We start from the raw sequence: 21,437 nt of genomic DNA on the forward strand, positions 1-21,437 counted from the left end.
TGTTGAGTCCCCCTATCCAAGAATGGGATGTCTTCACATTTGTTCGTCTTATTTGGTGTCTTTGAGGAGAGCTTTAGCATATTTCTTGTATGTTTCTGTATGAATCTTGTTAAATTTATTCCAAAGTATTTAATCTTCTTTGTTACCACTGTAAATGGGATTTTCACTACCGTTATAACCTGTTTATCATTTGCATATGCTAGTGTTGTATCCTGCTACTTCAGTAAAATTCTATAGTTGGTGTTGGTTTTATCACTGAGTCTTTGGTGTTAATTCTCTACCCCAACAGAAGGGAGTGCTGAGGCTGCAGGTGCCTTCCTGCCTTAGTGTGGGTTTTCTCAGGGATTATTTCAGGATGGGGGGTAGCTATGAGGAGCTAAACTACATGCTTCATGAGTGGAGGGAGGTGTCTGTCCTGGCCACCAGTGTGCACCTGTCAGCCAGCACAGGGCCTGGCATACGGCTGATGCAGGGGAAGTGCTGTCAAAAGACAGGGAGAGAATAGAGGCCTGCTGACAGACTGCCTGGGGACAGACCGCAAAGATGCTGAAATAATATTTCCCCCATAGCCCTGATAAACATTCCCCCCTCCAGGAAGGTGCAAGAGTGTCTGGTCTCCTCTCCAGCCAACTACAGAGACGTGGAAAGGGTTTGAAGGAGCAAGAACACCTGGGGTCTGGCACCGCTCCAGACTCTCTGTGTCCATCACTCATTTAACTCACCCCTTTGTAGTCTGTGCAGCCTCTCTCCTCGTGAGGGAGAAAACAGAATCCCAGTATCCAAAGGAGGAAGAAACAGAACCAGAGAAGCAAGGTGACCTGCCCCAGGTCTTGCAGCCAATAACCGGGGAAACTGGGATCCCAGCCCATATTCTGACCCCAAAGCCCAAGTCCCATCCACAAAGCCAAGTGGATCCCAAAAGGTAAGATTCACTGAACACTTAACAACTGGTCACTGTTCATTTTCCTGGGCATTTCCTAAGATGAGCCTGGAGTTGCCAACATCTACCCATCCCTGGCTACAAATAAACCTGCTCTGTGCCTTAGGGAAAGGGTGAGTGAGAGGTCACCTGAGCCCATGGGGAAAGAGGTCTGCCGGCAAATGAGCAAGAAAACCATTCGTTTATTGTGTAAGGAACTCCAGGGCCTTGCTGGTACAAGAAGCAGTGTCATTTCTCACGGCCTGAGGAGCAGTTATGTCTCTCCCAGCTCTCCCTCTCACGCCTCAGGATGCCAGGCGCAGACCCAGAGTCCCCACGAGAAACAGGAGCATTTATAAAAAGAAAAGAAAGGCCAGTTGGTTGCCCCATACTCTGCTATTCTAGAAAGGTCATGAGGCACTTTACAGAGGTAAAGTCCCGAAGGTCAGCCTCAACCAGGCCTGTGACCTGTGCCTACTGAACAGATACATCAAGGTGGTCCCAATTAATTGGTGAGAGCGTGTGCCCACGCCGCTCTGACGGAAAGTGCCAGTCACTGCAGCTGCTGCCATTACTCGGCCAACGAACTGCATTCCAGTCAGTTTTCCAGGAAACATCAGATGAACTAACATTTATGGGACACTTACTGCCTACCAGGCCCTGGTCCAGACCCCTTCCATATGCCAGGTCAGTTATCCTCACAGCCCTGAGAAATGAGCAATGCTCCCATTTGATAGATATGATAACCAACACTCCCAAGACATTCAACCACCACCAAGATGCCAAGTTTTCTTGGAACTCTGGGATGTCCAGTCCTAGAAACTTTAAACCCAGGGAGTTCCCTGGACTCATCATCCCCGGGAATGGTGTTAGAAAACAGTCTCAGGCCCACCCCAGAACTGGATTCCACTCAATTGGAAACTCTGTGGGTGGACCTGGTAATCCATGTTTTAACATGCCCTCTGGGGATTCAGATGTACTGAACCTGGAGAACCAAGAGCTAGAGATTCCCAAAGGGCACAAGAGCCAAGAGTCATCAGCAGCTGCAGACTCCCTAAAACAGTGCTTTTCCCAATGTGTGTTCCGAGGAACACTGGCACTTCTGGAGATTGTTAATGGATACCCCCCAAATGAGGGGTTCTACTGTCAATGAGTCTGAGAGTCCCTGGCTTAAATAAGGGTGAAAAGGTGTTTTTATCACAGGACTGCTTGAGTTTATCTATACTAATGTATCTTGTGCATCTTAGAGAAAATACTCAGGTGGTGCTTCCCAAATTTCCTGGACTACGGAACCCTCTTTTCTCAGAACACCTGTTACTCTCTCCTAGAACACCTGTGTTCCACGGACCCCAGCCTTGAAGAACAACAAGCCAAGAAATGCAGAAATTTGGGAAGAGAGCAGCAAAAGTGGATACCCACTCTGGATTCGGCAAGACTAGCTCTCTTAGCTTCTGTTTAATGACAGCCTTTGGCAAGCTCACTATCTTATGTAAACTAAAGGAACACAGAGTTCACTCCGCCTTCTTAGAAGAGCTGCGCGCGGGGTTGGGGTTATTAGGAAAAGAAAGCCCTGTGCCAGTGACCCTGGGGCTCTGGGTGAGTAATCCACCACCAAAGCCCAGAGGCACCAGGCGGGGTATTATTATTATTAGATTTCCAACAATGGAGGGCTGACATTTCCAAGAGCTCGTCAATTACTTTAATAACTGTAATTCTTCTGGGTGGAGAGGCCACAGGGATAAGTATTACTCATTCCACAGATATGTGAGCATTTGATGTGAGCGCCCCCATCCGGCCCCAAGGCTCTAGGAAAACAAGATGGCACAGATTCAACAGCACCCAGGGGGTAGGTAGGTTCTGGAAACGCCTTCTACCTTTTCTCAGAGTTGTACACACTTCAATCCTTCCCCAGGTCTGATGGTGGGGGCCTGGGGGGGTCCCGGCTAAAGGTCTCCAACTGATATATCCCACAGGCAGGGACGGGTACACTTATCTAGGTAAGCAGCTCAGGTGGAAATGAAAGAGGACAGGAAGAGAAATGAAAGATGACATTCTTTCCCAGGAACCACGGTTTAGGGAGGGCCTCCTGAGAGCCAAGCTCTGGGAGTGCATTATACTGATGGCCTCTGCCCTTTCCGGGCTACACCCAGCGCAGGAGGCGGGTTGAGCTGAGGACACTGTGGTCCCTGGCAGTGAGGGTGAGGTGATGTGAGGGCACAAAGGAGGGAGAGAGGGTGCCACAGCACTGACACCACATCTGTGGCCCAGCCTGTGGGTCCTGACTTCCTTCCTGTCTTTCCCCCACCTCTAAGGCCTCTAGAAAAATCCTGTTAGAACCTTCTGGCTTATCTTAGTTGTGCCTTGCAAAGGTCCTCATCCACATGAGAATTAAAGTATGAATGGGGGACAGACAATATGTCCTGATGCCTTCATTAGCCAGCGTAGGAACTCTGGCACCATCTTGGACACGGAAGTCCCTGGAGGAAGGAAGCCACAAACCAGGAAGTTGAGCTGGGAACAGAAAGCCAGGGAGAGCCCGGGATCCCATGGCCTCAGAGCCACCATACCAGTCCTGGATCACCCACCTCTGCCCTTTTACGTGCAAGAGAAATACACTTCTATCTCATTTTTTTTTTAATCACCAGGTACATGAACTATTTCTGAATGATTCTAATCATGCATTTTGCATATAAAATTAAAAATATGAAGTATAAATCAGAATTATTTCACTAAACATGCTGAGTACAAGAAGATATATATGCTATTAAACATTTTTGTTTTTTAATTACCAAGGGTCAAAGCCGCTGAGGTGGCTCTGGGGTATGCTCATGCAATGCTCTACAGAACCCCACCTCAGGGTAAGAATGGGGCAACACCAATAAATCTGGAACGTCACTGCCCTGGCTTGCCCTGTCAGCAATTCAAGGAGCCAGCCCCTGCCCCTCGAGCCATTCCTGGGAGTCCCTGAGGAGTGCCTCCCTCAGCTCTAAAAACTAGGTGTCGTGCCTACCGTGTGCCATCTGCCCTTTTCCTGCCCTGCTCCATGACTCCTGATGTCACCAGCCCTGCCTGCCACATGGGGAAGGCAAGCCTCATATATGCAAGCTGAGCACCAGCCATTTTGTGTGACATACGTAGGCTGGGAGATTTCTGCCACCCGCACAGGCCGCTGCAGGTACACGGCATCCTGTCCGTGGTGCCAGAGCAAGAGGATGGCGAGCTTTTCTGGACCCAAACCTCCCATGTTAGGAAAGATGGGGTTTAGAAAATGAAACCACATTATCCTACTGGCAAAAGGATGCTGCAGGGAGCTAAAATCACTGGCCTAGGAAGCACTCCAAAATTAACCTCGGGTTTTCAGTGAAGAATTTATTGGCCACTACAGAGCAAGATTTTATTTATTTTTTAAAATTACATTTCCCCCAAAACAGATGCTCAAATTAAGCTGTGGGGAAAATACTGGACTGTTCATCTACAAATTCCCAGAGACTTCCCTGGCCCGTCAAGATCCCCGGTAGCACAGGCTCTCGCCTCCCCTGGGCATCTAGTCAATCACTGACATTTGGGCTGAGAGGCTCATCCCCACGGGGCTGCCCCTCATCCTGCCCGCGTAGCCCAAGATTTGGTCCAGGAGTCACAGTCTTGCCCCCTTAGTGCTCCCTCTGGAACTGGACCACCAGAGCACCTGTAACCCACGCAGAGTCAGACAGCTGCACGCACAGGTGCCACACTCCCGCAGAGGCCGTGGCGAGGCCTTCCAACCTGCTGCTCAGGAGAGCTGAGGCCTGCTTCCCCAAAGCTCACAACTGGCCCTTCTCTGTGTCGACAACAATCTTCTGATCTCCACCCACCTCCAAAATATCAGGAATACCAGTGCCCCAAGAGCCTTTGCTTGCGAGCCCTGACCTTCTTGTCCAGACTGTCTCCTAAGAGAATGTTATTTCTCTCTACTTCCCACTGGACTCAAGAGGCAGCTATGGCTGTGATGTATTGTTACAGCTGAGAAGCTAAGATATATTCTGAACCAATAAAGATGAGTTCATGCTCTATGATCCAAGGTGTCCCCTTCATGGAAAAACATTTCGAAAAGACTTAAGGCCACTCGGGCCTCTCCCACAGCCCACAGACTCTCAGTAATTCCAAGGGCAAAGCTCCTCACACAGGCCATCACAAGGTAAGAGAGCCTCAGAAGCCAGGGCGCTGGTGCCCCTTGCCCCAGCTTGGCACCGGGCAAACCACCCAGGCACCAAAAGCCATGTCCCTGACATGGAATTGGCAGCAGCTCAGGCAGGCCTTTTTCACCAAGGACACCAAGCACCGTGCAGAAGTCAAAGCACGATTCTCTCAAGGACACGGAAGTCCAGATGATGAGGTGGTAAATGCCACAGCAGCCTCATGCTGGGAAAGCACCGGACGCTGGGCTCAAGCCAAACACAGCACAATTTTGTGAAGGTCTAGGAATGCTGACTGTCCTCGAGAACTGCTCACATAATGAGAAAATGAGGATGCTGGCTCCACGCACTGCTGGCTCTCCCCACACAGACGTGAGATCGCTAGCAAGGGAAGACAGGCTCTCAGGATGAGAGGCAGAGAACGTTTCAGAGTCGCCAAAAGTCTGAATTGTGCCAACTCCACTGTCACTGGCTGTGTGACCCTGGGGAGTCCCTTGGCCTCGCTGAGCTTCAACTTCCTCCCTGGGATGTAAGGGCCACTACCCCACCCTCCTGGGTGGCGGGGAAGGGTTAGAGACTCCAAACCCAGCATGAGGTCAGGAGGCTCTTCCCTTAATCAGAGGGACCCAGCAGTGGGAAACCACCAGGAGAGGCACTGGGGGAATGCAAGGCTACGACCACCAAAGGGCACGACAAACCCACTGGTCCCGTTTGTCATTTACCTGCAAGGACCAGAGACCCAGGATGAAGACACTGGCAAAGAGGAAGAGGCCATCAGGAAAACAATGTGGCCAAATACAAAGCCCTCCCGAAAGTTGATATTCCCAAATTGCTCCTAACAGCTGACTTGGCAGCAGTGGGCATTTTTCTGGCATGATCTTTCCTGTTCTATGAGCCACGTTTCTGATTCTCTGGAGTTAGTATGCGGTCCCGGTTTTGTTCAAAGAGTTCTAACATTTTCTTCCGGTCGTGGTCAGCCTCAATCACCTGGAAATTAAACACATGGATCACCGGGCTGCACTTGACCTCAACATCCTCCTCCCTTCACGATGAAGAGGGGGAGAGGTAGAGACAGGCAGGATGAAGCGGGAGAGGCAGAGAAGCCCAAGGTCACAGGCAGAGAAAATGGAAGCATAAAAGCAAAACAGCACCTGGTTCTAGGTCAATTCATATTCTCAACTGTGTTTTCACTTAAGAATCCACTACAGCTGTCCCTGTGGCCAGCCCACGAATGATGTTTTTTTTTCCCCCATCATGTTATATTATCCAATCATGAGGGGGAAAAAATAGATTTTACTTCTTCAAAACTCCAGCACAGTAATATCTCACTTTTCGGCAACCTCATGGCCCGCGAGCACCGTGAGTAGAAGTATTTGAGAAGCCCAAACAGATGTCCCTCAGGCCATGCACCAAAGTCTGTGTGCGGCCCTCCCTTGCATCCCACGCTGTGCACGCACTCCTGACAGTCTTAGCACCCATCTGCCTGCCTCAAGAAATTCAGCAGCAGCAAATCGGAAAACGAGGGGACAGGGAAGCAGGGAAACACGGATGGAGCGGAAACGGCGACGCAGTTAGAAGTGGCGAGTGTCAGCAGGAGAAAAGGGGGCGGCTATACAAAGCCAACGCGGGAGCTCAAACACGTGAGTGGTGTGGGGCAAACAGTCCTACACACCTCAGCACCTCCTAAGGGCATCGCTGGGTAACAGCCCAGGACAGCAAGTGATGCTCCTCCAGACGCCCTGGGTCACCAAGAAAGGGGGCAGTGAGGCTCTGCGCCTGCTATCCACTGAAGAAGGGACGGCTGCATCGCAAAGACCCAGCTCGAGTGCTTAAAGCCAAAACGCACGTCTAGAGGCTTCAGCCATCGGGGACACTCCTTCCCTGGTGAGGCTGGATAAGTGAGATGCTACTGTGGCCACCGGTGTAATGACACTGGGAGACAGGTCACCTTCTCTCAGGACTGTCCAACTAACTCTGAGACTCAGTCCAGAATGGGGACCGGGCCAGAGAAAGAGCCCTTTCCACCCTCCCTCCTTCTCGATCCTCCAGCTATGAAGGAACTCGTGCTTCTCCGGACTACAGAGTGGCTGACATTCCCTGGGTCACTCCTCCTTCTAGAAAAGAAGGGGAACTTACCAGAACAGGGGCTGCCACAGGGAAAAGGCCTCCTTTGAAGAGCCACTCCTCATAGAGGCGGTGAAGAGCATCCAAGTATTCCTGCCAGGAAACACACACACACAGACACACACAGACACAGGCTGTCAGGAGCAGGGAGGGGGACAAACCTCTCCACCAAGGGTCTTAGGCAGGGGGGTGAATGTTGATGACCACAGGGCAGTGGCTTGGACAAAGGAACCTACAACCGCTGACCTGGTCCAGGCGGACAGCAGTAAATGCAGCAGCTCCCTCTGCCAGCCAGCTCGGGCAGGGCAACAGTCAGAGGCTTCACTAAGGCCGTGGGCTCCACCCCTCCCTGCTCCACTGGTGCCTTACGCACACCCTCCCACCTCGCTTCTCACACTTCCTGCCACTTCTCTAGCAGCAGAGCCATCAGCTCCTTCATGGTGGAGCCCACAGCTGCCCCACAGCTGGACAGCCCAGCCCTGGGCGGCCTCTGACCCCTCCCCTCTGACCTTCCCTCCAAGAGGACAATGACCCTCACTGGCCTAGGGAATCCCATTCCTGCTGCTCCTACTCCCTAGATGACTTACAACCTGTGGACCCTCTAGACCATGAAGACCAACTTCATTTAAAAATTTTTTAATGTTTATTTATTTTTGACAGAGAGAGAGAGAGAGACACAGCATGAGCAGGGGAGGGGCAGAGAGAGAGGGAGACACAGAATCTGAAGCAGGCTCCAGTCTCTGAGCTGTCAGCACAGAGCCCGACACAGGGCTCGAACTCACAGACTGCAAGATCATGACCTAAGCCCAAGTCGGACGCTCAACAGACTGAGCCACCCAGGCGCCCCATGAAGACCAACTTCAGAAAGCCCCACGAGGTGGAACCCAAGGGAAAAGAGGCCCGGACATGCCCCTAAGCCATTAGTGCCTCTGCACAGGCAGGACTGGACAGCACACACTTCCACACGCACAGGCCAAGGTGCTTTGGCTGCCCGTGACCACCTCCCCAAGCAGCAATTTACTGCCAGCCCGGAAGTTCTTAGAGAAACCGCACTGACACCTTTTCATCCACCACTGAGTTCTCCCTTGGCAACAACAGGTTTGTCCTATAGGCCATGTCAGAAATGTTAGGATAATGGCTTGGCTAATGGCTTAGAGGGACTCCAGACTTGTCATTTCTTCAGAACATCTGTGTCACTGCACAGAGTGGCCATGCCCTACCTTGGCATGGCCCAGCCCCACTCCACTGCACCCTTCAATCCTGTCTCTGGATTTCAAAGGAGCTGCCTAGAGAGAGGCCCATGCCTTCACAGCTGGAATCAAACTTTCTGGAGCCCAAGGAAACCAAGGCTAGGCAGGCCTCAGGAGCAGGACAGGTCTTCCAGGGCCCCAAGTCCAGCCCATCCTGAGCTCAGACCCCCATGACACCCCAGTAAATGCCTGCCAGCCTCTGTCTGTGTACCGCCAGAGGCATTCGTGTAGGGCATTCAGTTCAGTACTAACTGAGCAACTCCTAGGTGCCAAGTCCTGGGAAACATGCTGGGGATGCAAAGGGAATAAGATCTAATCTTAAAAAGCTCACAGTTTGATGACAGATGGGGAACAAACATACAGACAAATAGTTTCAGTATGCTTGTCCTTAGGGCTGTGATCATAATACACCCAGAGGCTAGAGGAGCACAATGGAGGGAAGGTCAGGGAAGGCCTCCTGGAGAAAGTGACATCTGAGCTGAACTTGGAAGGCAAAAGAAACCACCATACAAAGGCACATTTATGTAACTACATGGTGAGTGTGTTTGTGTGTGTGTGTGTGTGTGTGTGTGTGTGTGTGTGTAGCCACAACTAGTCTCTATGGCCAGAGCATGAAAAGCAGGAAGTGGAGGGAGATAACACCAATCGGGCAGTGGGGACTTCAGCCTAGACAGCGGCAAGGCACTGAGGGCTTATGGCTGGGAAACTGCATGAATGGCATTCTGTACTGGACACATCACCCAAGCAGCAATGTGGAGACCAGATTTTGGAGGGAACGTGCGGAGTGAAGGACCAGGACAAGGAGGGCAGTCCAATGGCTACAAGAGTCCTGACTACAGTCCATGTGGCCTTGAGCCAGGACCCAGAAGGGCAAGATGCTGGGCAAGTCGTAGAGAAGGCCACCGCCAAGCCCAGCACTGCACTAAGCACTGGGGATGCAGTGCAGGTGGGAGGGCACGTTCTAGCGAGGACCCAGAGCTGGGCCCAGAGGCAGGTCACCTTCAGGAGGTGGACAGGACGAGCCCTGGGGGCACGTGGACAGGGAGTGGAGAAGGGACGCCTCTGAGCACAGAGGGCGCCAAGCAATGAGTCCTGAGCCACAGGAAGTGAGGTCGATCTGGACTCTGCACAGGGTCTCCAGCCACAGAGGAAGTCAGAGTTTACCCTCCTGCACGCTCAGTTCCCGTTTCTTCCTCTGTGACAACAGCACAGTGACCTCACAGAGGGAAGGGCCGGGCTGCGATGGACATGGTTTCCCGGTCATTTTGAAGCAGGTTAAAGAGGGCTCTTACCAAGGAAATGACTGTTTCCTCCTCCCTGCATCTCATCTGTAACCTCTTATAACAGGTCTCAGGGGTGGTCCGGAGATAAACTGAAATTTAAAAAAATCATACATGGTTCTAATTACTCTGGTCATGGCTTGGAAGTCAAAGCCGAGGGGAGGGGGAAGGAAGGTGTGTGGGCAAGACGTGGAGAGAAACATCCGCCAGCAGCTCTGAGCAGAAGACACAAACCACAGCCAGCTCACAGCCCAACCACTAACCAGCTGTGTGGCCTGACAGGCATCTTGACCCTCATCCCAACTTTAATTTTCCTTCCATGTCACCAGCCCCACAGGGTTGTTCTGAGGCTGAATGAGCTTCCATGCATACACAAAGCTTAGCACAGGGTCTGGCACAGTGGGTCTCAGTAAATGTCCAGATCCTGTCCCTCCTCCTTCTCATATAAACTAGAAAAAACAACATCAAATCACAATGGACCAGGGGAGAGCAGCTTGAGTAACAAAGCCCAGGGAGGGTGCTTCTATAGGAGGAACCAAAATGCCCCCAGATTCTGTCTGCCATTGGACAGAAGGCTGAATTGGTGTGGGAAAAGAATCACCAGTGATTAGGGCCCTGCCCACTGTCCCTGCTGGTTGGCGGTCCAGCCAAGTGCGTCCTCACTGGGGGAGGAAGGTTGGGAGGGGCCTCTCACCTATCAAATCAATGGACACGTCGATGTTCCTCACGATCCAATCAAACCATTCTGCCAGAATCACATAGTCCACTTCAGGCATCTTCCCACTGTAATGAGAGTTATTAGGGTTTTATTCATCAGAAGGACCTGTGGATGGCTTCTGTATAAAGGGCATGACCCAGGGCACAATGGTATACCGCGATCCATGTGATATTGGGCCCGAAACACCTCGGACCCTCCACCGCTGGGGGACAGCTTATGGTCTAATGCAGCAAGAGTCATGGAACTGTTCGATGGGAGAGCTCATTTGGGATCTGAACTACAGGCAGAGAAAGGGACTCTGAAGCCTGTCCCCAGAGAACAGGGATAGCACTCAGTTTGGAAGGTGGAGCAGCAAATCAATTCCACCTCTAGAAGTTTATTTCGTGGAAATAATCATGGATGTCCACCACAGCACCCCCTAAAACAATGAAAGTGAAACCTTGGCCCATTGACAGAACAGCAAACCATGCAGTGACTGAAAGACAACATTGTAAAATAATACTTAATGACATGGAAAATGCTCACAATCGAATGTTCCATGAGAACAGCAGGACAAAAAACTGTATATAGTATGACCCAACTGTATTTTCACAAGAATCTGTTCACATATTATGAAAAAAGACTGGGAAGAAAAACAGCAAAATGCATACGGTGCTTTTTTCTCTGAGCTGTGGGACCAGAGGGGACTTTGTTTTCTTTCTACCTTTCTGTATTTTCCAAAATCAGCAACATATTCGTTCTCAAATCATGGGTTGGGTGGAGGGGAAATAACTACATATTTAAAATGTGAACTGAAAAAGGAAGGAAGGAAGGAAGGAAGGAAGGAAGGAAGGAAGGAAGGAAGGAAGGAAGGGAGAATTCAAGACAACAGTCTAAGCACCCACGAGGCCTGGCGTCTCTCCCCGGCTCCAGCGGGTTTCCCGCGCCCCAACAGGAAACCAACGGGAAGAGACAGAGGAATGGCAGCTAGAGGACACAGGCCTGTCAAAGGCCAGGTGATCTGCCAAGGCCCAGGAGGGGAATTCTCCCTTGTAACACCCCACCTACCATCTTGGATCCACTCAGAACAGGGTCTGGAAGGACTGGCTACAGGAAAATGGTTGTGCCTGGGCCCCAGGGTGCACAGGGGGCTTCTCGTTGCCCATGAACGGTGGGGACAAGAGAAGAGCCCAGTGGAAGGGCGGTCTAGAGCTGGCCCCCTGCCAGGTGCTGTGAATAGACTCCCACCTGATGGGGAAGAGGGATGCAGGGATGGGCATGGACAGAGATAAGAGCTCAGACAGTTGGAGGGGGGTGCTCTGGGGGACGAAGGGCACAAACGACAGGGCATGGCACAAACTGGACAGGGACACTGCCCCTAGTCCCTGAGACACCATGATATCCTCAGGGGAGAACAGCTAGCTGTGCCTGGGCCGAGCAGCAGGAAAGTGTACGGTGCCTGAGAGAACAGTGGGGGCAGAGGGGCAGCTGCCGGTGTCTTAGGTCTTCAGGCATCAGATCTCAGCCAGGAGACCTGATTAACATGCGAGGGCTCTTGGAATGAGTGGGTGGAGGAGGGTGGTTGGAAGAAGTCCCACAACACTGCAGAGAGGACCCGAGCCAATGCAATCCAGAACTAAAGGTAATGACTTTGTGACCACAGGCTGGTATGGTGTGAGGACAGGTGGCTATCTCTTCTCTTATGTCCTTATAGCCCATTATTGGGGTGCCTGGGTGGCTCAGTCGGTTAAGCATCCGACTTCAGCTTGGGTCATGATCTTACCACCTGTGAGTTCAAGTCCCACATCAGGCTCTGTGCTGACAGCTCAGAGCCTGGAGCCTGCTTCAGATTCTGCGTCTCCCTCTTCCTCTGCCCCTCCCCTGCTCATGCTCTGTCTCTCTCAAAATTAAGTAAACATTTAAAAAACAAATTAAACAAAAATGAACTACTGGGACCTCATCAAAATAAAAAGCTTCTGCACAGCAAAGGAAACAATCAGCAAAACTAAAAGGCAACCGATGGAATGGGAAAAGATATTTGCAAATGACATATCAGATAAAGAGTTAGTATCCAAAGTCTATAAAGAACTTATCAAACTCAACACCCAAAAAACAAATAATCCAGGGAAGAAATGAGCAAAAGTCATGAGTAGACACTTCTCCAAAGAAGACATCCAGATGGCTAACCAACACATGAGAAAATGCTTAACATCACTCATCATCAGGGAAATACAAATCAAAACCACAATGAGATACCACCTCACACCTGTCAGAATGGCTAACATTAACAACTCAGGCAACCACAGATGTTGGCGTGGATGTGGAGAAAGAGGATCTCTTTTGCACTGTTGGTGGGAATGCAAGCTGGTGCAGCCACTCTGGAAAACAGTATGGAGGTTCCTCAAAAAATTAAAAATAGAACTACCCTACAACCCAGCAATTGCACTACTAGGCATGTATCCAAGGGATACAGGTGTGCTGTTTCGAAGGGACACATGCACCCCAATGTTTATAACAGCACTATCCACAATAGCCAAAGTATGGAAAGAGCCCAAATGTCCATCGATGGATGAATGGATAAAGAAGATGCAGTACATGTATACAATGGAGTATTACTCGGCAATCAAAAAGAATGAAATCTTGCCACTTGCAACTATGTGGATGGGACTGGAGGGTATTATGCTAAGTGAAATTAGTCAGAGAAAGACAAAAATCATATGACTTCACTCACATGAGGACTTTAAGAGACAAAACAGATGAACATAAGGGACAGAAAGCAAAAATAATATCAAAACAGGGAGGGGGACAAAACAGAAGAGACTCATAAATATGGAGAACAAACTGAGGGTTACTGGAGGGGTTGTGGGAGGGGGGATGGGCTAAATGGTAAATGGGTAAGGGGCATTAAGGAATCTACTCCTGAAATCATTGTTGCACTATATACTAACTAATTTGGACGTAAATTTGAAAAAACAAAAAATAAAATTAAAAAATAAAATTAAAAATAAAAAACATTAAAAAAAAACTTTAAAAAAAAAGTAGCCCATTATTTATTCAGGTCTGAGTGTTCCAGGGAAACCTGACCCCACCCCAAGCTTCTGGGGAGGCCCAGTTGGTCTAAGGGAAGTACTGTCCTCTCACAAGCTGCACCAATCAGTACAAGGCATCCCCTGGCCACACCGGCCCAGCCTGGGCCAGTGAGACATGAGGGAGGCCTGCAGGGGTTGATAGAAACCATGCTTTCTCACACTCAGAGGAAAGCCACTGGCAAGACACCTACTCTGGCTAGCAAGTGAGAAACCTGGTTCTGCCACAGCCATTTCGTCACCATGGAGGAATCATATTGAGGATATGAATGAGACACAAAAGTAGGAAAACAAGGCTGGAGCCACTGAATGAAACCAACCCTGCCTGCCATTAAGATAACCACTAATGACCTCATCCTTCAGGTTACTTGGAGCTGGGTTTCAGTTAGTCGCAGCTCAGAGTATCTGATTTCAGGAAACCAAACCACTCTCTCTTCATGTGTTTTCCTTCACTGGGAAACAAAGTTTCGTTGTCCAGAACAAAACTGACTCTGAGGGAATGAGGGTTTCCGGAAAGCAAGCTGCTAATCGGCCCCTCCCCTTCTCCACTAAAACACAGACCAAATAGCCTGAAGGCACAGAACAGACTAGCAACATAGGGCTGTGGACTAGTGAGCGGGGCCAGAGGCAGAACTGCCCAGTGCCTCCAAAGTCACTGATGCTTGCTGGACAGTCAGGTGTCATACTTTGCCCTGCAGAACTTCACATGTGTCTGCAAGGCTCAAGGCAGATTTTGCCAAATCCCAGAGCTGGGAAGATCCCGGAAGCTGGAACTGCTGAATTGAGTCACCATGCAGAACATATGCAGCACAGTGTTAACTGAAAAACCAGACCAACACTACCAGAAAAAAGGGTCAGGATGTGCATGGAAGGATGCAGAGACATGAGGATGGGGCTCACATCTGCGGGAGTCTCTGGAGCCTGCCTGAGAGCCACTATTCCCCTGGAAATCAGTTCCAGATAATCTCAGGATACTTCCTGAGGGGCACAGGGACCTCCTGGTCCTACCCCAACCCAGCCCAAACCGGCAGCTTCCCCCACAGACAGGAAGAAGGATATCCCTTTCCAGCACTCTCCTGGAGAGGTCCTCCGTGGGGGCAGCCTCCCTGCCAACCGGGTTGGCAGGAAGACCTCCAGGAAACCCTTCCGAGATTGCTGGGAGCACTGTGCTAGGGGGTCCAGGACAACCTGTCACTGGCTAAGCTGAGTGAGGAAACGGAGGCCTGGTTTCTGTGACTCTGAGGAATGTCAGACAGCAGGTGCTGCTTTATCCATATTCGAAGTTTTCCTCCTGGAAATTCTGCCTGGCTCCTCCTGTGTCTGCCTCTAGATTGGGGCACCCAGCACCACCAATAAGCCACTGTTTTAATTTTTTTTTTAATTTTTAAAAAAATGTTTATTTATTTATTTAAAAAAAATTTTTTTTCAACGTTTTTTATTTATTTTTGGGACAGAGAGAGACAGAGCATGAACAGGGGAGGGGCAGAGAGAGAGGGAGACACAGAATCGGAAACAGGCTCCAGGCTCCGAGCCATCAGCCCAGAGCCTGACGTGGGGCTCGAACTCACGGACCGCGAGATCGTGACCTGGCTGAAGTCGGACGCTTAACCGACTGCGCCACCCAGGCGCCCCTAAAAATGTTTATTTATTTTTGAAGGAGAGAGACAGATAGACAGAGCATGAGTGGGGCAGGGGCAGAGAGAAGCAGACACAGAATCCTAAGCAGGCTCCGGGTTCTGAGGTGTTAGCACAGAGCACAAGGTGAGGCTCAAATTCACGAACTGCAAGATCATGACCTGAGCCAAAGTCAGACACTTAACTGACTAAGCCACTCAGGTGCCCCCAAGCCACTGCTTTTATTTCCACAGAACACACAGTGGGTGGCGCCTCTCTACAGAAAATTCAACCACTTGACTCCCCAACAGTGGAATGGGTGGAATGAGAGGATTTCGTGGTGCCGTCCCCTTACCCAGGGTGGCAAAACCGAGGTCTTGCATCCACACGAATCCTGCTGGCTGTTTTGCTTGGCACAGTTTGCTGCTATCTTCCTCCTGAGGCCCTCAGAGGCCCCAGTTTGCACAGCACAGGCTGGAACAGAAACCTCTCATTCATATGCCAGTCTCCCTGTATACATGATTGTCTCTTGTTTTCACAAGACCTTATATGATCAATTTTAGTCCCAAATTTGCCGATGAGGAAAACTGAGGCCCAGAGCAGTGAAACACACCTCAGTCTAAGCAGGAATTAAAGCCTGGCTCTCTGTGGCCCCAAAACTCACATGCTCTGCATTACATCACTTGCCCTTCCTGTCTGTCAAGTGAGGGGGCTGTTCTGGACGCTCCTGTGTCTCTGTGGCCGCAGCTGGAGGAAAGGCACAGCTCTCAGGGTCAAGACCCAGGCCTAAGTCCCCCTTTGGACCAGAGCAGGGGAAGAGTCCCAGCCCCTAGGCCAGCTAGGGAGGTAGGAGGGTCTGCTTACTGTTCCAAATGCAGGGTCTTCATCAATGTCCCTGATCTGCAACCCCAGGCGAGTCAGCTGTCACTTCTCCAGTTGGGCCCCACTCAGTTCCCCTACTTCTGCTCTTCGAAAATGCCAACCAATCTAGTAAAACCTTGGCATTCAATTATTCAGCCCACAAGGTTTGGGCCACACAATTGCCTGCGTGGCCACTTTAGCTACATGAGTCCTTCTCACCACCTTCAGCTTTTCACTTCAGCGCGGCGCCCAGGCCTCACAAGTGCCTGGTCGTTAAGGAGGCTATGTAACTGGAATCTTCCTCTTCAGCAATTAACACCATGCTCTCACACCCCTAGCAGCATAATTGCACTCACATCCTGCCTGCCCCAAACTCGCTGCAATGGGGGGGCCAGAAGAGGCAGGTCTCTCCCTAGGAGAGCTCCTTACTTGTTCAAGGTCCAAAAGGCAAGGATACCTTCAAGAAATTTTGCTTTGGGGGATGCAGAATGCCAGTGTGTGGCCTGGTGTACTCCCTTCCACCCAGCCCCCCTCCCCAAGGTTTCAATGGCTTTTAAGAAAGAGAAAAGGTTCAACCCCAACACCGAAGGGGCAGCAGCAACTTGTACCCGTCCCCATCAGTACACATCAGGAAGCTTTTTCCTGGAGCACCTGAGGATGGAGGGTGGCATGAGCTGAGCCAGGAGCTGACTCTCTACATGTGCCATGCTGGGGTTTCCAGTACCCAGCCGAACTCCCCACAGGTAGGAACTGAAACATCCTATTATAGGCGAGGGCAAAGGATCCAGCCAAACTCAGGTGTAGCATACATTTGGTTTAGGCTCAAAAGCACAGAAATCCGTATTTGTGGGGAGCAGAAAACCCTCAAAACATCTCCTTTCTCAGTAACACTTCACTGTGGCTGACCCACTACATCAAGGAAAGCTGGGGTTGGACGGAGAGCGACCGAGAAGAAAACCCACATTCCACGCTACCTTGCTCTCATCACCTCGTTAGCTCCGGCTACAAACACTCCAATGTGCCCCCACACAGAAAACCTTTGGCCTATGGCTGCACCTGGCTGCACCTTTCCTGGCCCAGGAATTAAACTTGGAGACCCTTAAAACAAAGAAAACACAACAAAACCCCCAACAACTAAAACTTGAAACAACAAATGTGAAATGGACAAACAGCAAGGAATGCAGGAAACAGGACCCCCAGCCCCTGCACTGAAGAACTTTCACCAGGGCGGACTGCCTGCACCCAAGAAAGCCTACAGGACTGGGGTCTTACTCTCCTGACCCCAAGGAAGCCACAGAAACAAAACTCTCGAGGAAAAGGGCTGGGCACTAGAGCAGAGAGCTCTTTGCAGGCTGGCTGCAGGCTTCTTCTAAAGCCTTATGCCTCCAAGTGTGCTCCTCCCAGGATGGTGGCCACCTAGGGTGCTTGTTATAAATTCAGGTTCTCAGGCCCCACCCTGGACTCAGCAAAGCAGCATCTACATGTTAACAAGATGTACAGTGATCTCTGGGAGAAGCCCACTATAAGGCCTGGGTGGAAAGAGGCAGAGGCCTGACTCGCCTGAGTAGACTCCTCAGGGCCTCCAGCCAGTCTGAAGCCTCTGGCCTTAAGGAGAAAAATCTCGATGTCTCCCACGGCTCCCTCATAATTGCTCCCCACACAGCAGGGCACAGGGCAGCTCCCCCTGCTCAGTCGCCCGCCTGGTCAGGAAGGAGCATGGGTCTTCTGAGCCCATCTCAGTTCCTACTCTGCCAAACAGGGTCCCCAGTACCTACACCACAGGGCTGCCCTGAGGACTCAAAGAGGAGTATGAAGAACCAGACAATAAATGTGGCTCCTGGCCTGCCCTTCAACCACTTGAGCAAACGCCCTCATTTCCAGGGAACACAGATAACCTGGTCGGGGTCATAGCTGTATCACCCGCACTGTGGAGGTCCTACTCAGACCCCCTCTCCTTGAGTTCCCCACCTCCAGAATCTGGGGACTCTAGGGTACATGGCTGAGTGAGGAGGTACTCCAAACCACACGCTCAGTATGGTGTTTGTTACAGACACAAACAGAAGAACACATTATAGAGCAGAATGCAAAATCCATATGAATTTTTAAGATAAAAGAGAGGACTTCAGGGGCGCCTGGGTGGCGCAGTCGGTTAAGCGTCCGACTTCAGCCAGGTCACGATCTCGTGGTCCGTGAGTTCGAGCCCCGCGTCGGGCTCTGGGCTGATGGCTCAGAGCCTGGAGCCTGTTTCTGATTCTGTGTCTCCCTCTCTCTCTGCCCCTCCCCCGTTCATGCTCTGTCTCTCTCTGTCCCAAAAAAAAAAAAAAAAAAAAAAATGTTGAAAAAAAAAAAAAAAAAAAGATAAAAGAGGGGACTTCAAAGCAACTTCCGGTTTGTTAGTGGGCTTCTTTGGGCTATATGGTCTGGGAGGGCAAGTGGGGAAGCAGCCACCTGTGTGAGCATTCCTTCGCCTCTGGGAGGCTTCAGTCAAAGGGTTTGAGGAGCACCACCTTCTCTGATTTCCCTGAAACTGAAGTGGCAGATGGCCTCACCCACCCCCCCCCCCCCCCGCCCCGCAGGCTGCCACAGTGTTCCCAGCAGCCTCTGGAGTGCCCAATGCCATGCACCAACCAACAGCTTTTAGACTGAATCAAGTGATACCAGCAACCAGCCTTGAGGTTCCAACGAGGTCTTCAGGGGAACCCACGTTCTCTGAAGGCTGTATGAACTTGAAACAATTAGATCCCGAGAACAGAAACATGGACACAGTAAATTTCTCCTGTGGTTCACTGTCCCACCGAAATCCTAACCACAGATGCCAGGCATTCTGGGAGGGCCAGGGGAGGGATAAAAATGAAGCTAACAGGGCAGGAAAAGAGTTTAAAAAAACAAAACTAAAAGCTATGGTCTTTTCCTACATTACCCACAAAACAGCCAGGGCAAGGCCCACGTTTTCTGGACCTATGACCTCAACCACAGCCGCAGAGATTAGGAAATCAGAACCACCCATCAAAGTGCTGGAATGAACAACTATGGGCATGAGTAACCAAAGCCCATGACATCAGCTAAAACCACCTGCTGGGACAGGCAGAGACAATGGCTGCTGGGGAAACTCACTAGGCCTCGGGCAGCCTGCAGGTAGGGGCTGGGGGGGTTAACTGGCAAATTTGGCAAAGATCAGGGTAGACAAGGACCTACATAAGAGGCACAAACCCTAAACTAGGCAACTGTTCCACAGGCTCTCTAGATGGACGACAGGAATTAGAGATAAGAAAGGCTCAGGGAGGTTTAGGAACTCGGCTGTGTGCACAAAGACAGCAAATTCCAGAGCCAGGATGGGATGCAGGTGCCCCGAACTCCTCACCTCACTCTCTCCCCTGGGCCTCTGGTCATTCCATTCCAGGTTACCCACTTCAAAAAGAGCCACTGGCTGCCACACAGAAATGGCCAAGCTGACAACAATTACAAAACAGAGAGCCTCGTCAGGTGAAGTCCCACCCTGCTGCCCAGGGTCCACACGTCAGAGCAATAAACAAACACCAGCAGGGCTTCTCTATTCTTTCTCTTCTCTCCTCTGCCTGTCCTCCCTCTGGCTAAGGCACTGATGAGCAGGGAGCAAAGGAAAGTGTAGTGGACACCTGGGCTCCACTGAAACCCCAGGCAGCTGGGGGAGGATAGGGCTCCAGCATCAGGACCACTCCTGCTGGAAGGCTGGGGGACAAAGCCATAGTCATGACTTGCCCTGGCTGCTATCCTGACTCATGGCATGAGTCTAACGCTCAGAATAGATGGGAGCAGAAGCTGTTGTTTTGGGGGCCACACAGGCAGACGGGCACAATACACACCAGCTCGGGACCAAAAGAGAAGCCTTTTTAGTGGTCCCCTCAAAGGAGAAGATGTGAAACAGCTGGGGCCAGAGCCTGGGAAATGTGCCAGGCAGGAGACCCAAGAATGGCTGCAAGTCCCATTGCCCAGCATGAGCTCACGATATGGCCCAGGTGCCGGCCCCACGCTGTGTGCATGCTAGGCAAGTATACCTGCCACAGGGCCCAAGGAGCTTATGGTCCAGCTGGCGGGGGTGGGCAGGGGAACCACAACAGACAACTGAACAAATAAACATAGACAAAGTTGAACCATGTGTAACTACCATTTTGTGGGTCAAGTTTGGTCAAAATTAATAATTTCATACAGTTCAACCTGATCAGAAGTTGTCTTACACATTATGAAGCCCAAGAGCAGTAATTAAAAATAAGAAAGAAGTCCGACCCATCCAGACAGGGTGGTTGGGGAGAGATGGGAGAGGTGACAGGACAGTTGCAGAGGAGAGGGACGGGGGAGCCAGCATGTAGAGCCAGCACACAGGCCAAAGCCTGCAGCCCATCTCCCTAAGATCCCTAAAATCAGCAGTAAACTGAGCACAGAAATCAGGAGGGTCCCAAGCCTCTGAGGCCTCAGCACTGTGGGTCACCAGAAGTCCCCTAACCATGTCTATATGACAGAGTCCACACCCATGAGGACAAAAGACGGTTTTGGGTGAAAGGGTAATAGCCTGACCACTCCACTGCCCTGGGTCTTCACTCTGCCCCACATCCTCCCACTCTGCCATGTGATCCACATGGGCCCTCCACAACTCTCAGACTGGGGTCAGCTGGCATGTCCTGTTTTGGCCAATGGGGTGACAGCAAATCTGTAGCCAAGGACTGAAAAGTGCTCGTGCATTTCTGCTGGTGCCTCTGCTCTCCACCATCACCATGAGAAGTGAATGTCCAGACTAGCTTGCTGGTCCCAGAAGGAGGATGAGAGGCACAAAGAGATGAGTCACCTCAGTCACCCTGGCTGGAGCCGTCCTAGACCAGCCGACCCCCAGACATCACGGACAGCAGAGCCACCACCTGGCCAGCCACCCCAGATGACTGAGCAAAATCCACGCAGAAATCTGTCTGCCACTGAGGCTTTGTGGTTGGTTGTTACACAGCAGGCCTATGGCAGCACATGCAAGAGACCGTACAGGAGGTATTCAATATCTGTCACGGGAGTAAACAAGTTCCAATTTCATTTCTAAAAAATTAAGGGTTTAATAATTTATCAACTGTGTAAACTACAGTACCTTCTATACAGGTTTTCTACAAAAACATATCTTGCGCTGTGAATCGACCGCTCCATCAATCGTACCGGTGATGTCTAAAAGAAAACAAAGTGATTCATTGACTCAGGTCAGGAGGGCTTGAAGGATGCTTGTTGCTCCCCCCGCCTACAGTCTGTGCTGAACACAAGAATAGAGAAGCTATGGGATGGTGAGGCAATCACCAGAGCAGAAATGTGGGTCTAACATGGGGCTCAGCTGTGCTCCGCCCCCCCCACGCCCTCGCCACGCCCCGAAGCTCTCGGTGGCCGCTGCAGCAATGCAGGGACAGAGGGCTCAGCAGCAGCAGCCTCT

At 50.9% G+C, this 21,437-nt stretch overlaps 1 protein-coding gene across 10 annotated transcripts in view; it reads right to left on the reverse strand.

The window, feature by feature from the left end:
* Positions 1-1,102: 1,102 nt before the first annotated feature.
* Positions 1,103-21,437, reverse strand: part of TK2 (thymidine kinase 2) — a 34,560-nt gene continuing 14,225 nt past the window's right edge. For 9 of the 10 annotated variants that reach the window (XM_023245607.2, XM_006941571.5, XM_023245606.2 and 6 more), the window contains 5 exons: positions 21,108-21,181; positions 10,440-10,528; positions 9,758-9,837; positions 7,228-7,308; positions 1,103-6,078 (listed from right to left, as the gene is read on the reverse strand). In XM_023245607.2, coding sequence (XP_023101375.1) covers positions 5,980-6,078; positions 7,228-7,308; positions 9,758-9,837; positions 10,440-10,528; positions 21,108-21,181 — 423 coding nt within the window. In that variant the 3' untranslated portion in view covers positions 1,103-5,979. Of the gene's footprint in view, positions 6,079-6,763; positions 6,831-7,227; positions 7,309-9,757; positions 9,838-10,439; positions 10,529-21,107; positions 21,182-21,437 lie in introns of all 10 variants that reach the window. The other variant, XM_019819842.3, reaches the window with a different exon arrangement.

Source organism: Felis catus, chromosome E2, assembly GCF_018350175.1.
Source record: "Felis catus isolate Fca126 chromosome E2, F.catus_Fca126_mat1.0, whole genome shotgun sequence".
Taxonomy (NCBI): domain Eukaryota; kingdom Metazoa; phylum Chordata; class Mammalia; order Carnivora; family Felidae; genus Felis; species Felis catus.